This window comes from Bubalus kerabau, chromosome 13, assembly GCF_029407905.1.
Source record: "Bubalus kerabau isolate K-KA32 ecotype Philippines breed swamp buffalo chromosome 13, PCC_UOA_SB_1v2, whole genome shotgun sequence".
Taxonomy (NCBI): Eukaryota; Metazoa; Chordata; class Mammalia; order Artiodactyla; family Bovidae; genus Bubalus; species Bubalus kerabau.
The window spans coordinates 61,615,300-61,631,800 of NC_073636.1; the positions used below are offsets into that span (position 1 = coordinate 61,615,300).

General features: G+C 41.7%; 1 protein-coding gene across 1 annotated transcript; it reads right to left on the minus strand.

Annotated features, from left to right (window-relative positions):
- Nucleotides 1–5,122: 5,122 nt before the first annotated feature.
- On the minus strand, nucleotides 5,123–6,415 carry DEFB121 (defensin beta 121). Its single transcript, XM_055543329.1, has 2 exons — nucleotides 6,361–6,415; nucleotides 5,123–5,250 (listed from the first exon to the last, which is right to left on the minus strand). Exons 1-2 carry the CDS (start codon nucleotides 6,413–6,415, stop codon nucleotides 5,123–5,125), a joined length of 183 nt encoding a protein of 60 aa, XP_055399304.1.
- Between the last annotated feature and the right edge of the window lie 10,086 nt (nucleotides 6,416–16,501).

The window sequence follows — 16,501 nt, forward strand, 5'->3', positions numbered from 1 at the left end:
AGTGTGCTCATTTGATATACAAAAGAGGTTGTTTATGGTTACAGTTGATTTCACTGAATAGCAAACTATATACAATTCAGATGTGGTTTGATTTATAAATTATATTTCCCCCAGTACTTCATAGAAACACATCTATTGCAAATTCAAAGCCCCAAGTTCAGTTGCCTTTGGGGACAGGCAAGTAACACAAATGAAGGAAGAAGGCCAGATGTACTACCATGGTATATCAGAGTCTTCATTTGGGGTTTTTAGTACCACTCTTGATATTTAGCTTCTGCATTAGGGAAACTTCAGGTGAGGATTGTGGCAAACTGAGAAGGATTCCTGAAGATGGACACTTTTCAAGAATGAGAAACTGTTGCTGAGTCTTTAAATTTTTTTAAAAGAAATCCGATTATTAAAACCCAGAGGGATGGTATGGGGAGGGAGGAGGGAGGGGGGTTCAGGATGGGGAACACGTGTATACCTGTGGCGGATTCATGTTGATGTATGGCAAAACCAATACAATATTGTAAAGTAATTAACCTCCAATTAAAATAAATAAATTTATACTTAAAAAAATTTTTTTTTCAGTTTACTCACATGAAAATAGGGTTTGTCCAAAAGAAAAGACGTAAGGCCTGGAAGATGAGACCAAAACACAACTACACAGATATCAGAGGCAGAGCTTTCTTAGGCAGAAGGAATGGCACACAGCAAGGCCCTAGGGCAGAAAAATGATTGTTGACATGAGGGAACAGAAAGGAGGCCAGAATGACCTGATTGTAAGGAGGAAGGAAGATGCCAGAGAGGTAAGCAAAGTCAGATTGTGCAGGGTCTTACCAGTTATAGCAAGGAGCTTAGATTTTACTCTTCGGGAAACAGGAAGACTTAGTTTGGGATAAAACAGAACAGAGTTGTTGTTTAGTCACTAAGTCATGTCTGACTATTTTGTGATCCCATGGACTGTAGCCCATCAGGCTCCTCTGCCCATTGGATTTTCCAGGTAAGAATATTGGAGTGGATTGTCATTTCCTCCTGCAGGGGATCTTCCCAACCCAGGGATAGAACTAGTGTCTCCTGCATTGGCAGGTGGATTCTTTACCACTGAGCCACCAGGGAAGCCCAAACAGAACAGTTACAGGATATAATTTATCTTTTGGTTGTGTAGAAAATTAATTAGGGGATTAAACAAGAAATCAGTTAGGATACTATTGTAGAAATTCAGATTAATAGTGGCTTCGTTGTAGCACTATTTACAATAGCCAAGACATGGAAGCAACCTAAATGTCCATTCTCAGAGGAATGGATAAAGAAGATGTGGCACATATATACGACGGAATATTACTCAGCCATTTAAAAGAATGAATGTCATTAGCGGCAACATGGATGGGCCCAGAGGTTGTCATATTGAGTGAAGGAAATCAGAGGAAGAGAAATATCGTATGATATCCTTATATGCAGAATCTAAAAAGAAATAATACAAATGAACTTATTTACAAAACAGAAACACACTCACAGACTTATGGTTACCAGAAGTGAGGGGTGGAGGGAGGGATAGTTAGAGAGTTTGGAATTGACATGTATGCACTGCTATATTTTAAATGGATAACAACATGAACCTACTGTATAGCACAGGGAATTCTGCTCAATATTATGTAACAACCTAAATGGGAAAAGAATACAATACATACATCTGAATCACTTTGCAGTTCCCCTGAAATTGTCACAACATTGTTAATCAACTATACTCCAATATAAAATAAAAAGTTTTTTTTTTTAAAGAAAAACTAGGCAAAGAAGCTAATAATAGCTTGAACTAGATGGAAAGACATGGATGGTCTTGAGACACATTTTTAGGGTAGAGCCATAGGATTTGCTGATAAATTGAATGCAGTGAAGTAAAGTAAGGAACCAAGGATGCCTTCTAGTTTGGAGCACCTGGGTACATATTGTTACTATTTACTGAAAAGGGAGATAATAGGGTAATAACAAGGCTTGGTGAAGCGAGGTCCTCACCAAAAGGATACATTAGGCATCCAAATGAAGATGTCACTTAAGAAGGCAGATATATCAACTAGAGGTTTGAGAAAGAATGGGGTCAGAGATATGAATTTGGAAGTGATCAGCACATGGAAGGTGTTCAAAACACCCAGTGTGGGGATGGGGAGGTGGGGGACAGAAAGAAGCCCTGTGATTAGGCAGGAGTGAAGGAGGAGATTACATAGAAGACCGAAAGGAAGTTGCTTGGCAAGTTAAAGGCAACCTAAGCATCCAGTAACTTAGACATCAAGAGAAGAAAACATTTCAATGAGCAGGTAGTGGCCCCGATGTCAAATATTGCCTAGAAGTCAATGAAAGGAAGGTAGGGATGCCTCTGTTGAGTTTGACAACATCAGTGATAGTTAGGACCTCTACAAGGAAAGTTTCAATGGCAAGGTTAAAGCCAAATTGAATTCATTTGAAAAGTGAATGGGAAATGAGGAAGTAGGAAAGTGAAGGTAGACAGCATTTTGAGAAATTTTTCTTTGAAGAATTGCAAAGAAATGGGGCATAGTCCTGAATGGGACCAAGGGATGTGTTGTTTTAAGATGGGAGGTATGAGAACATCTTTGTATAGTGATATAAATGGTCCAGAAGAGAAGAGGGAGATGAAGAGAAGAATTGAAAATGAAATCCTTGAGTAGGGAAGGAAAAGAGGAATATGGACAAGTGGAGGGGTTGGTTTCTCAGCAGCAGGCAAAATTGTTCTATCCAAAAGGAAGACAGGAGTTATAGAATTGAATGAAAGAATAGGTAGATCTATTCAAGAAAAGTGGAGAAGGAAATGGCAACCCACTCCAGTATTCTTGCCTAGAGACTCCCGTGGACAGAGGAGCCTGGTGGGCTGCTGTCCATAGCGTTGCACAGAGTCAGACATGACTGAAGCGACTTAGCATGCATGCATGCATTGGAGAAGGAAATGGCAACCCACTCCAGTATTCTTGCCTGGAGAATCCCAGGGATAGAGGAGCCTGGTGAGCTGCTGTCCATGGGGTCACTCAGAGTCTGACATGACTGAAGCGACTTAGCAGCAGCAGCAGCAGTCAAGAAAAGATGAAAGAGTTGTTGAGGAAGTAGTAGAAAATTGAGGAGAGAGAAAACAATCATGGAATAGTGATTTCAGAGAGTGAGAAGCCAAGCTTCGTAGAAGAAAAGAATAAATTAGGTGTAGGAGAGTTGAATGCTATTTGAGGTTTGAAGCCCTGAATTTCCTATTAAATCACTGAAGCCAGGTAGATAATTTTCTCCAAAAATAACCAGCTGATAAAACATACATATGGAGAAGCCAAACAAGTGGTTGCATTCTGCTAGACTGGAACTATTTCAAGCAGCGTGGAACATGGGTATTGAGACTGTCTGCAAAAGAACTGCTACAGGGCTAGATCATTATCTCCAACCTGAGCACAGAGGGAAGTGAAATCAGGAGATTCAGATGGTCGGTGAAAACGTAGTGAGGTTAAGGCTTCATTTCAATTTTAAGACTGATTCATTCTGGCAAGTAGGAGTTGGGACAAACTGGAGAAGGTGGATCTTAATTTTTGACAGGCAGGGTATTTCTATGCAGAGTCTAACAGGAGAAAATTAAGGAGTTGATCAATCTAGATTGGAATCAAATGTGTGTTAGACTCTGTACTGGGCACTTTCCTGTTATTTTATTTAATCCTCCTAATAACCCCACGCTTTGGGTAAGATAAATGCTTGTTTTATAGATGAGAAAATAAATTAGAGAGGATCGAATGGTTTGCCCAGAAGCATCTGATAAGGATTTGAAGCCAGACCTTCTGATCCTGAATCGAATGTTCATCCTTTGACAGCAGCAGTAATACTTAGACTCTAGGGTTAGAGATAATCATCAAATAGGCAGGCTGGAGATGACTGAATCAAGCCATAAGGCCGAGGCAAGATTCAGTGTTCTCATATAAAGGGACTGAATAGTAGACAGGTAGCTCTGAATAGAACTTTCCGACTCAGGATAAAAAATCAGTTCTTTCTGATTAGCCAGATAAGTAGCAATGGGTTAGGGCTACTTGGACCATGACCCAAATCATGGAGCTGAAGACAGGAAAATCCTTGTTGTCTCAGTTCCAACTCAGTCCTGGAAAAGGACTGGCTAGAAGTTCAGTAGCAAGCAGTGCCAACCAGGGAGAAAGGGAAGGAAAGAGATGGAGCAGGAATCCACATTGGGCCCGATATCAACTCTCTCCAGGGTGAATGACACAATCCTGGAGTCCCAAACAGGACAGAACTGCAAGTATTATCAAGGGAGAGTTGCAGCCCTTGGCATGAAAATACAGAAAGGGAACCGGCAGGCTAAGAATGGGTTCTTATGTTCTTCGCAGATCCTAGCTGGCCTCCTTTACTTCACCTAAAATACCTGAGGCTGAGCCCCCAGCCTGTCTCTACTTTATATCTCTAGACTCTAAAGCTACACTGTCCAATACAAAAACCATAGCCATAGTTGGCCATATACATTGAAGTATAGATTAAATTAAAAATTCAGTTCCTCAGTCACACTAGCCACATTTCAACTGCTTAATAGCCATACGTGGCTAGTAGTTACCACATTGGACAACACAAATAAGAAACCATTGTTTTGATGCAGAAAGTTCTGTTGGCAGTGCTGGTCTAGAAAACAAGAATCAGAGAATAGAACGAACATTCCTTATTTACATCATGTGGGACCAGCCATGGGCCAGCAGGCCGAGAGACGTGCAGAAGACTGAAATTATTACCAACAAGTCCATCCTGTTCTCCACAATACCCATACGCACCTTACTCCATTCCTTATTTATTTCTAAATATAATATACATTAATTATATACAATATAAGGATGGGGAGCATATGTACACCTGTGGCGGATTCGTTTTGATGTTTGGCAAAACTAATACAGTGTTTCAGGTTTAAAAATAAAATAAAATTTAAGAAATTAAAAAAAATACATTTCTAAATGTAATATAGCTGAATAGAACCATCAGACACAAAAGTACAGGCAAGAATGATTTACCAGAACCATAGGGTCCAACGACGTTAGACTCAAGTTTGGATAAGGTGTGTCAGACCACAAAAATTTATCTCCATCTTCCAGCTATGTTTGAAGATTCAGTTTCTGGCAGGCAGGTGCTTGGGAGATATACAGCACATAGCCTCATTCTTGCACATTATATAGAACACTTCATTCTGTTCACACGTTTCTCTGCATCTTCCCAACTTATTCCAACACTTCATGGCTGAAATTAAAAGGAAAAGGAGAGGGGTGGATCAGTCTAGAAATAAGCAGCATGTTGGGGAAGGGGGAGGCCAAAGACCAACAGAAAAGACAGTTATAGGGAAATAAGGGGACATGTGAAGAAAAAGCCCTCCTAAGGCATCCTCCAGGTTTAAGGGAGATTATAGTCACTGTCTTTTCTTTTTTCTCACTTGTGTCCCCAGTCACAATTCCAAAATTCTCCCCACTCAGTGACCTGGGACCTACTTGGCCGCTTCCTCACCCCAACCAGCTCCCTTTGGGGAGGCAAGAGGGCCCCTCTCTCCAGGGTTTCATCTCTCCCATATTATAAGGTACCCAGGTAGGGTTTCATTCCCCCCCACCCATTATAAGGTACACAGGTGCCCAGGTGTCAATAACCATCTTTTCCCTTTACTTTTGGGTACCCTCTCTGACCATATCAACGAAAAGGGACAGGAATCTGAAATACATCCATAAGAACATCTGCAAGTTTTCTTTGTTGTTGTTCGTTCTCTCGGTCATGTCTGACCCTTTGCGACCCCAGGGACTGCAGCTCGCCATCTATAAAACTCTTTTCCACAACATTCCAGAGCTTTTCACTGGTCTTGACAGGTCAAGATAATTAGAAACAGCTCTCTGGTACAACCTCAAGTAGCCCAGGAAAGTTGAGGTTGCCTGAGAGAGTAGAATCAGAATCCTCAAACAATGAGAAATCAAGGAATCGTTTTCATTGAGGCAACAATACATCAAAATTCAAATTATCCCAAGGAATGTTTTTGGAAAAACTCCCATTTCCTCCATACTCTGTGTCCAAGTCTCTCCCCTCCAAGTACCCACCCTGTCTTCGCCATCATCATGTTCAACTTCTCCAGAGCCAAACGTAGAGAGAAGGTCAGAGTGGTCAACTAATGCCACTGAAAATCAGCACCAGGGAACTCAAACTTCCCCTTTTGAGTTTGAGAGATATCCTAGATATGGTTAGAGAGATATCCAAAGGCCATTCTCCCTGCCCAAGGCCATTCTCCCAGCCCAAGCTATTAGAGCCACCAGAATTCCCTAAATATGCATCAGGTTCCCTGACCCACTTTCTCTTGGGAAAGATCCTGGTTACCTGGGGTGACCTGGGCCAGGAGCAGGGTAATGGTCAAAATCAGAAGGAACTTCATGAATTATGGATAGAGATAGGAGGCTTCTAGGCTGGCAAGACAGTCAGAGGACTCCATGCTGAGCAGTCCAGACTGGTATTTATTGCCCCAGTGAGCATGGTAGAGCCATGATCAGTGAACCAGAAAGGGAACAGTCATTTAAGATTAGACAGACAGATAAGTAATCAACCACAGTAGTAGAATGGCTGTTGGACACGCCACCTTCTTGTGCTCTTCCAGCCATACGTATATATATTTGTCCCACTACTTCCACCCCCAGAGTTTGGCAATCACCATTCCATTCTCTGTTTCTATGAGTTGGACTTTTTAAAAAAATTTTTTAGATTCTACAAAGAAGTTATATCATGCAGCATTTGTCTTTCTGTGTCTTGTTCCCCAAATCTTTTGTTGAGGTTAACTTTTTAATTACATTATATACGTTTTACATGTATTTTAACTTCTGTATACACTACAAGATGCTTACATGTACTACTGGAAAAACCATAGCTTTGACTATATGGACATTTGTCGGCAAAGTGATGCTCTGCTTTTTAGTACGCTGTTTAGGTTCGTCATAGCTTGCTTTCCAAGGAGCAAGTGTGTTTTAATTTTGTGGCTGCAATCACTGTCCGCAGTGATTTTGTAGCCCAGGAAAATAAAATCTGTCCCTGCGGCTTCCACTTTTTCCCCTTCTCTTTGCCATGAAATAATGGGAAGGATACCATGATCTTAGGTTTTTTAATGTTGAGTTTTAAGCCAGCTTTTTCACTCTCTTCTTTCACCCTCATCAAGAGGCTCTTTAGTTCCTGTTCACTTTCTGCCATTAGAGTGGTATCATCTGCACATCTGAGGTTGTTTTCTCCTGGCAATCTTGATTCCAGTTTGTGATTTCACATGATTATGAGGGTAAAAATCAATAAATCAGTAAAATAAATAGGAAAAGGCTTTGTATAAGGCCAGTGATGACAAATTCGTCATAATAACCGACCCAACCCTTGGCAGCAGAGGAATGAAAAAGGAAAAGGTGCTCTATTGACAAGCGGCTTACTTCTAAGGATTAGTAGTGAGGAAATTGGCCCTGGAACTCATTTCCTCTCCTTCTAGAAAGGACTGTAGAAAAGAAACTTGAGGTGCCATTTGAGTTTCAAGACCAAAGGGCACAACTTCCTCCATTTTTGAGAAAGGAAATGTTTCCAGTTAGAAGAGTAGGACACTTGGCTAAGAGTCTTGAAGGACTGGAGACTGAGAAGTGGGGAAACTCACAGGGGCTCCACTCTTACAGAAATTTAAAGGGCTTCCTTTGTACATCCAAAGAACCCTTAGTGACACAGAGTTTCTCTTAGTATTGCACTCTTCTTTTGAGATCTACTTCTCCTTCAGTGAAGAACTCCATCATAGCCCTGCATGTTTATTCTTCTGATTGTTGATTAGCAGAATAAGGTAGCTTAGTGAAGAGATGACCTGAGTCCATTATGTGCATTATCTAACAGGTTTTCATCATTAGAGGAGACTCTCATTACAAATCCTTTCCCATCTGGCACAAGGTACTATAAAACAAAATGCCCTGGTTACTTCACAAGCTGAAAAGGGATCCCCCCCACACCTGAGCTATATTCATCTCCATCTCTGGGGTATCCAGCATTCTTCAGCTTAGACATCTCCACTTCCTCATTTCTACTGATAACCAATTATTTTGCCATGACTTTCATTCAAAGCTCTCCAAGAAAAATAATCTGACTGGCTAAAAAGAATCTGATTCATTAGCTAGTAGACATAAACTATTGTAAAAGGACAGAAAACAATAGAACCACCTCTCTTACTGATATCTACAAATCTGAGCTTTTCTCTAATGTCAAGCATGAAGTCATAGGCACCTGATGAGTGGGGTGAATGCCTGTCAGTAAGAAAAGGAACAAAGAAAACTGTGGAAGCAGAGCAAAAGAGAGAGAGAGAGCTGAATGAAGATTAGAGGTAATCTTTGTGAGAATATGTGCTTTCCAGAGAAGATTACAGATTTAGAAAGAAGGAATCCAGAGAATTCCCTGGTGGTCCAGTGGTTAGGACTCTACCAACTCACTGTCGAGGGCCTGAGTTCAATCCCTGGTTTAGTAATTAAAATTCACAGGCCATACATACAACAAAGCCAAAAAAAAAAAAAAAAAGGAGTCTATATATCTATTAATGGTCCATTGAGAATATTATCTGAGAGTGTGAAAAAGTAGGAGGCATTCAGCAGGAAGGGGTTCACACTGATGAGTGGACTTTTCTGTGAAATGTTCAGGAGCTTAAAGTCCCCATACTAAAGGTGTGGTCAGAAACCCAGCCCTGAGGCCAGCTACATGTGCTTGACCTCTTTAAATAGGCTCCTGCAGTGCTGTGGTCCTTTACTCAACACCAGTTACCTCTTTCTGAGCCTGAAGTGGGTACCATTGCCATCTCTGGCCTAGTGCAAGATAGGGTGGTGTCTGAGATTCAGAAAACTGCATCTCTTCTCTGCCTGACCAATGACTTTTACTGTAAAAGTGAAAGTCGTTCAGTCATGTCCGACTCTTTGTGACCCCATGGACTATACAGTCCATGGAATTCTTCAGGCCAGAATACTGGACTGGGTAGCCATTCCCTTTTCTAGGGGCTTCCCAACCCAGGGATCGAACACAGTGGTCCAGTGTAAACTAAAGCCTCTCTCATTGGAGAGTGCCTAGCCTAGAAAATGAACTTTCTTATGTTTCCAGGGGATTTATCACATCTTTCCTGGGACCCTTCCACAACTTTCTCAGATTTCGGCCACCAGCCCCTGGTTTTTCCCCATTTCTATCACTGCATCAAAGGAAAGGAAAATTCTACATTTCATTTCTTTATAGTTTTTAGGGGTGGGAGATATTGGAGGAAAGTGGGGGGAAAAAGATGAAACTACCTAGTTCAAATAAGGCTTGGAAATTTGCTGTCTTTCATTACATTTCTACTCTGACTCCTCCTGGTGCTAAATGCAATTAGCAATGGCAATAGATACACTGGGGTTTTTTTTGTTTTTTTTTTTTTTTCAAATTAACTGAAATGATATTTGACAATCTGACACCAATGTCTGTGTGGGGTAATGAAAATAATATGAGCTTTGGAGACAGACAAATCTAGGTTCAAATTTTCACTTTGCCACTTATTAGCCATGTGACTTTGAATAAGCCAATTAATGTATCTGAACCTCATCACTGACCTCAGGAGCTTTGCTGTGAAGATTAAATGAGGAAATGCCAATAAAGCCCATAGAACAGTACCTGGCATACAGGAAACCCCCAATGTTATTTTCTATGAATTTTCAACTTTCTTGATTTCTTGGAGCATTTGACTTGACTTGTTTCCTCCCTGAAGCCCCCTTGGTTCTCCTTCCTTGTCAACATAGTCAATATTCAGGAAAAGGGACAAGAATTTTCAGTGATTCAGAGACCACTATGTTTACCATGCTTTTTAAAATCAAGACTGGAACTGTTGAAATTTTGGGTCTCAAATCTAAGACCCAGAGCACTTACTCAGAATCCAACCTCAAGGACACATCTCTCCTCTATGTCTGGAGTGTATACAATGTAACTCTGACTGAGCTGTAGTGAAAGATGATAAGGAAGGTTCCCAGTATTTTATCAGAGAGGGTTTCCAAGCTTATCCCTGTTCCTAGCTCTCCTTGTTCCTCCCAGGATGTCTCCCCTGGGTTCTTATTTTTATTGTTGCTTAAACTTTTCTAAAAGTTGTTCTTTCCCTAAATACTTCATTTCATTGTCTTCTTTCCCAGGAACAAACTACTGATCTCTCCATATCAGGTCATGTTTTTATCCCTCCTAGAATGTCTTTCTTTAACATCACCCCGTCCAAAACTACCCAGGCTATTTAGAGCTTCTTGTAGACTGCAGGCTAAAATGCTAGGGAGTGATGGAAGAAGAGCTGTCTAAGAGGGTTCCTGTCCTTAAAAAGCTTACATCTTCTTTAGGAAAAGGAAAGTAGGCAATTTTCAATGACCTCCATATCCTTTCAAAAACATTCAAGAATAATTTGCCAAATAAATTGAATCTCACTTAAGTATATACAATATATAGGGTCCTCTGTTGAACACCAGAAATACAGAACAGTGTAGAATACTGTTCTCTATTATCCAATCTATTAAGATAAACTAGGTTATGATGCAGTAATCAAAAAATAAATCTTATAAGCACAAAGGTTTAATTTTCACTCATGCTGCATATCCACTGCAGGTTTGCTAGAGTCACTTCTCCATATCTTCTCACTCTGGAACCCTGACTGATTGAATAGCCACTCAGTTGTTGCTGATCATCATGGCAGAGGGAAAGAGAGTTCTGGAGGGCCTTGAACAGGCCATTGTACACCCTGACCTTGGAAGTGATGTTCATAGCTCACTGCCTGTGACAGCGACATGGCCCCATACAACCACAAGAGGACCAAGAAGTGAATCCTACCGCGAAAGTAGAATGATGAAAGCCAGAAATGTTTGATGAAAAGCTTTAATGACCTTCAAATATATCTTCACTGTAGTCAGGCAGAACTGCTACATGACTAGAAACAAAACAAAGTAACCTGTGCTGAGTCAAATCAAAAAACATATTATAGTAGGATAGAACATGGAGACAATCAACAAAGGGCAGGATTTTAGGGAAGTCTTCATGAAACTTCTTTAAGTCTTGAAGGAAGATAGATTTCAGAGAAATGGTGAAGAAGAAGACAGGCATGAGAGGATACTCCAGATAGGGGAGTTATATGAACAGAGGAATGGTGGCTTGGAAGCCGTTTGGCGGAGAAGGCAACGGCACCCCACTCCAGTGTTGTTTCCTGGAGAATCCCAGGGACGGGGGAGCCTGGTGGGCTGCTGTCTATGGGGTCGCACAGAGTCAGACACGACTGAAGCAACTTAGCAGCAGCAGCAGCAGCAGCAGCAGCACCAAGCTGTTTGGAGGAATTCAGGCACCAAATAAATCAGAGAATTGCATAGTGATATGATTTTAAAATCCTTGAGTGTAAATCTAAGATACTTAGACTGGGTTCTCAAGGCAAAATCAGGGAATTGAGATGCTAAGAAGGTAGGGCTCTGGTGCCTTCCTTCTCAATTCTTACTTTAAGCTGAGCAGATTCATTCCAATCTGTTTGATACCTTGAGCCCCAAGTTTTTGTTTTTGAAAAGTTTTCTGCTAGTTGCTAAGAGAGTAAATCTTAAAAGTCACCATCAAAATGCACAGGGAAGTATCTCTGATGAATATAGATGCAGAAATCTCAACAAAATATTGGCAAACTGAATTCAACAGTATATAAAAAGGATCATGCACCACGATAAAGTGGAATTTATTCCAGGGATGCAGGGATGGTTCGAAAGCCAAAAATCAATCAATGTGACATACCACATTAACAAAACAAAGAATAAAATCACATGATCATCTCAATAGATGCAGAAAAATCATTTGACACAATTCAACATCCATTCATGATAAAAACTGTCATCAAATTTGGTATAGATGGGGACTTCCCTGGTGGTCCATTGGTTAAGAATCCTCCTGCCAATGCAGGGGGCATGGGTTCGGAACTAGGATCCCACATGCCCCAGAGCAACTAAGCCTATGGGCTACAACTACTGAGCACTCGAGCTACAGCTACTGAAGCCTTCACAACTTAGAGCCTGTGCTCTGCAACAAGAGAAGCCACTGCAATGAGAAGCCCATGCACTACAATTGAGTGTTTTAAGTGTATTTTCTTTTTTATAAGCCCACAAATACATTTCTAAGCAATTTGCCAAAATGATTTTATCAATTCATATTTCTATCAACCCTGCAAGGAGAGTTGCTGTACCCTCTCACCAACACTTGACATTATCTCTGATTATACATTTTTAATAAATTGTTTTTCTTTAAATCAGCCAAAATTTACATATTTGTTGGTTGGTTGGTTGAAACTCAGAACCACGTTTGATGCCAAAGGGGAGGCATAAAGATACATGGTCAAGAAAACGTGAGCAGGAAGTGTGACAGGAAAAGGAACACCAAAAATAAAAGTTAGTTTGTGTAAATAAAGTCTCAGAAAATGTGGGTACAGAGTCTCAGGGTGACAATATGGGAGCAAAGACACAAGAGAAATGATTGGAGAAGACATGAAAATGTAAAGGGAAAGTAAAAAAATGGAACATTTTCATATAGAAGATTACAAAATGATAAAATTTTAAAACACGCAGAGTAACAAATTTAAAGTACCTAAAATTTTTACTTGAAATTAATTTGTTATGTATAAGTGTAAACCATTTATGGAACATTTTGTTGTTGTTGTTGTTGTTGTTGTTGTTGTTGGGTTGCTGTTTTCAGACTCTTTGCGATCCCATGGACGGCAGCACACCAGGCTGCCAGTCCTTCACTGTCTCGCAGAGTTTGCTCAGGCTCATGTCCATTGAGTTGGTGATGCCATCCAGCCATCTCATCCTCTGTTGCCCTCTTCTGATCTTTCCCAGCATCAGGGTCTTTTCCAAAGAAAAGGCGGCCAAAGTATTGGAGCTTCAGCTTCAGGATCAGTCCTTCCAGTGAATATTCAGAGTTGATTTCCTTTGGGATTGACTGGTTTGATCTCTCAAGAGTCTTATCCAGTACCACAATTCAAAATCATCAATTGTTCAACGCTCAGTATTCACTATGGTCCAATTCGCACATCCATACATGACTACTGGAAAACTCATAGCTTTGACTATATGGACCTTTGTCAGCAAAGAGATGTCTGTGCTTTTAATATGCTGTCTAGGTTTGTCTTCGCTTTTCTTCCAAGAAGAAGGTGTCTTTTTTTTTTTTTTTGCCACTTTATTTTTTAAATCGGAGGATAATTGCTTTACAGAATTTTGTGGTTTTCTGTCAAACATCAACAAGAATCAGCCATAGGTACACCCATGTCCCCTCCCTCCCAAACCTCCCTCTCATCTCCCTTTTCATCCCCCCTTCTAGATTGTCACAGAGCCCCTGTTTGAGTTCCCTGAATCATACAGCAAATTCCCATTGGTTATCTATTTTACAAATGGTATTGTAAGTTTCCATGTTAACTCTCTCCATACATCTCATCCTCTCCCTCCTCCCCTCCCTCCATATCCATAGGTCTGTTCTCTATGTCTGGTTCTCCATCGCTGCCCTGAAAATAAATTCATCAGCACCATCTTTTAGATTCCATATATATGTGTCCATATGCAATATTTATATTTCTCTTTCTGACTTACTTCACTCTGTATAATAGGCTCTAGGTTTGTCCACCTCATTAGAACTGACTCAAATGCATTCCTTTTTGTGGATGAGTAATATTCCATTGTATATATTTACCACAGCTTCTTTATCCATTCCTGTGTCAATGGACATCTAGGTCACTTCCATGTTCTAGTTATTGTAAACAGTGCTGTAATGAACACTGGGATACGTGTGTCTTTTTCAGTTTTGGTTTCCTTGGGGTGTATGCCTAGTAATGTGATGACTGGGTCATATGGCGATTTTATTCCTATTTTTTTAAGGACTCTGCATACCATCTTCCATAGTGGCTGTATCAATTTACATGGCTGCAGTCACTGTCCACAGTGATTTTGGAGCCCAAGAAAATAATCTGTCACTGCTTCCACTTTCTCCCCATCAATTTGCCATGAAGTGATAGGTTCGCATGCCATGATCTTCGTTTTTTGAATGCTGGGTTTTAAGCCAGCTTTTTCACTCTCCTCTTTCACCTTCATCAAGGGGCTCTTTAGTTCCCCTTTGCTTCCTGCCTGGGCTTCACAATCAGGTAGGCTACGGTTGTGGTCACTGTTGGGCAAGGTTGCTGGCCAGCTTCTGGCCAGGAGGGGCCTACAGATGTATCCCACTGTTGGATGGGTCTGAAGACAATGCTCTATGACTGGGTGGGGTTCCAGGCTATGCTCCATGATTGGGTGGTGTCACTGGCTAGATTCTCTGCCTGGGTAGGGCCACAAGCTGTGTTTAACACTTAGATAAGGCCATAGGCTGGGCTGAACTACAGGGCAGAACTGTAGGCTAGACTCAGCCTTGGATTGAATTCTAAGGCTGCCCAGGGTCACTGTTCAGGCTCTCTGGCTATGAAGGCCCAGAGGCAAAAGTTAACAGTTGGGCAGAGTTGATGGCTTGGCTCCCTGCCCAAGTGTGGCTGTAGAATGAGCTCTGTGGGTTCCAAGGACTCTGGTCAAGCTTCCTGATCAGAGGGCTGGAAGCTATACTAAGTGCTTGGACAGGGCTGTGAATTGGCTTTCCTGCCTGGGTGGTAATAGAATGGGCTCCACGACTGGTATGGCTAATTGGCTGGGAACCAAAATCAGACAGAAAGGCCAACTGAGCTTGCCTCTGCAGATGATCAGCACTGCTGGTCAGGATTCCTGCCCAGGCTGTACTGCAAGCAAGAACATAGCCACCAAAATCTGAGCCCCAGTTGCTGTAAGCCCTGGCTCCCTTCTCTGTCTCTGTCTGATCCCTTGTAGGCAAGCTCTGTACAGTTCCTCAGTGATGCCCATTACCATCCCTCTACTATCGCAGCAGAAAACTAGAGCCTTACTGTCTAAGGAGGCAAACAGTGTCTGGTTCAAGGGACAAGGGATACTATGCCAGTTGAGAGCAAGGGTATCATATTGAACCCGGGAGAGTCAAGTAAACTTTTACATATTTAAAGTTAAGACCCAGGACTTTCCTGGTGGCACAGTGGATAGAAATCCGTCTACTAATACAGGGGACGTGGGTTCAATCCTTGGTCTGGGAAGATTCCACATGCCACAGGCTACTAAAGCCCATGCACCACAACCACTGAGCCTGGGCTTTAGGGCCCACCAGCCACAACTAATGAGCCCCTGTGCCACAGCTATTGAAGCTTGCATGCCCTAGAACCCACAGGCCGCAAATACTGAGCCCGTGTGCTACAACCACTGAAGCCCATGAGCCTAGAACCTGCGCTCTGCAACAAGGGAAGCCACCACCATAAGAAGCCTGTACCCATGTGCAGCAACGAAGACCCAGTGTAACCAAAAATAAATAATAAATAAAGTAAAAACTCAGTTTCTCTCCCATCTCCATTTTGACGATAGTGATAAACTTATACCTTCTGAGCAGGACTGTGGAGGATCCTTCCCAGGGAAATTGGCACAATATCAGAGGAATAAACCTGAAGACATACACACCATGTGTCTTAATCTGTTCAGCCTGGTATAATGAACTACCACAGACTGGATGGTTTAAACAATAAACATTTATTTCCCATAGATCTGGAGTCTGGGAAGTCCAAAATTAGTGCACCAGCAGATTCAGCTTCTGGTTCAGAGATGCCCTTCTCATTGTGTCTTCACTTGGTAGAAGGTGCAGGAGAGCTCTCTTGGATTTTTTTTTTAGAAGGGACACTAACCTTATTCATAAGGTATCTACTTTTACAACCAAATCACCTCTCCAAAGGCTCTGCCCCTTAATACCATCATATTGGGGCTTGGGACTTTAATATATGAATTTAGAGGGGAACACATTCAGTCTGGGGCTTCCCAGGTGGCTCATTGGTAAAGAATCCATCTGCCATTGCAGGAGACAACAATTCGATCCCTGGGTTGGGAAGATCCCCTGGGAGGGGAAATGGCAATCCACTCCATTTATAGGCAATTCTTGCCTAGAAAAGCCCATGGGCAGAGGAGCCTGGCAAGCTATGTCGCAAAGAGTCGGACACCACTGAAGCAACTTAGCATGCACGCACGCATGCGAGCTAATGTGTAATCTCAACACCTCCTCATGTTAGCTATGTAACTGGAGTTGGGTGAATCACTTCAAAACAGCCCGAGCTTCCCCAACCAAAAAAGTGATGACAGTATCTACCTCTTAGGCTACTTGAAAGGACTAGGTGAGGTAGTAAGTGCCTACCTAGCACATAGTAGGTCTAGGCTTCTCTCCAATGTTTACTTCCTTACCCACTTTTTCTACTGGAATTTGGTTAGGTATACTAAGAGACACACACAGAAGTCAGCCAAAAGCGTTTTAATAAAATTCAGGAATCCGCTGAAGTCAGGCTCAGGGCAACGTTGTCTTCATTTTTGTACCCTTGGGCTTCAACCTTTAGTTAACTTTGGTA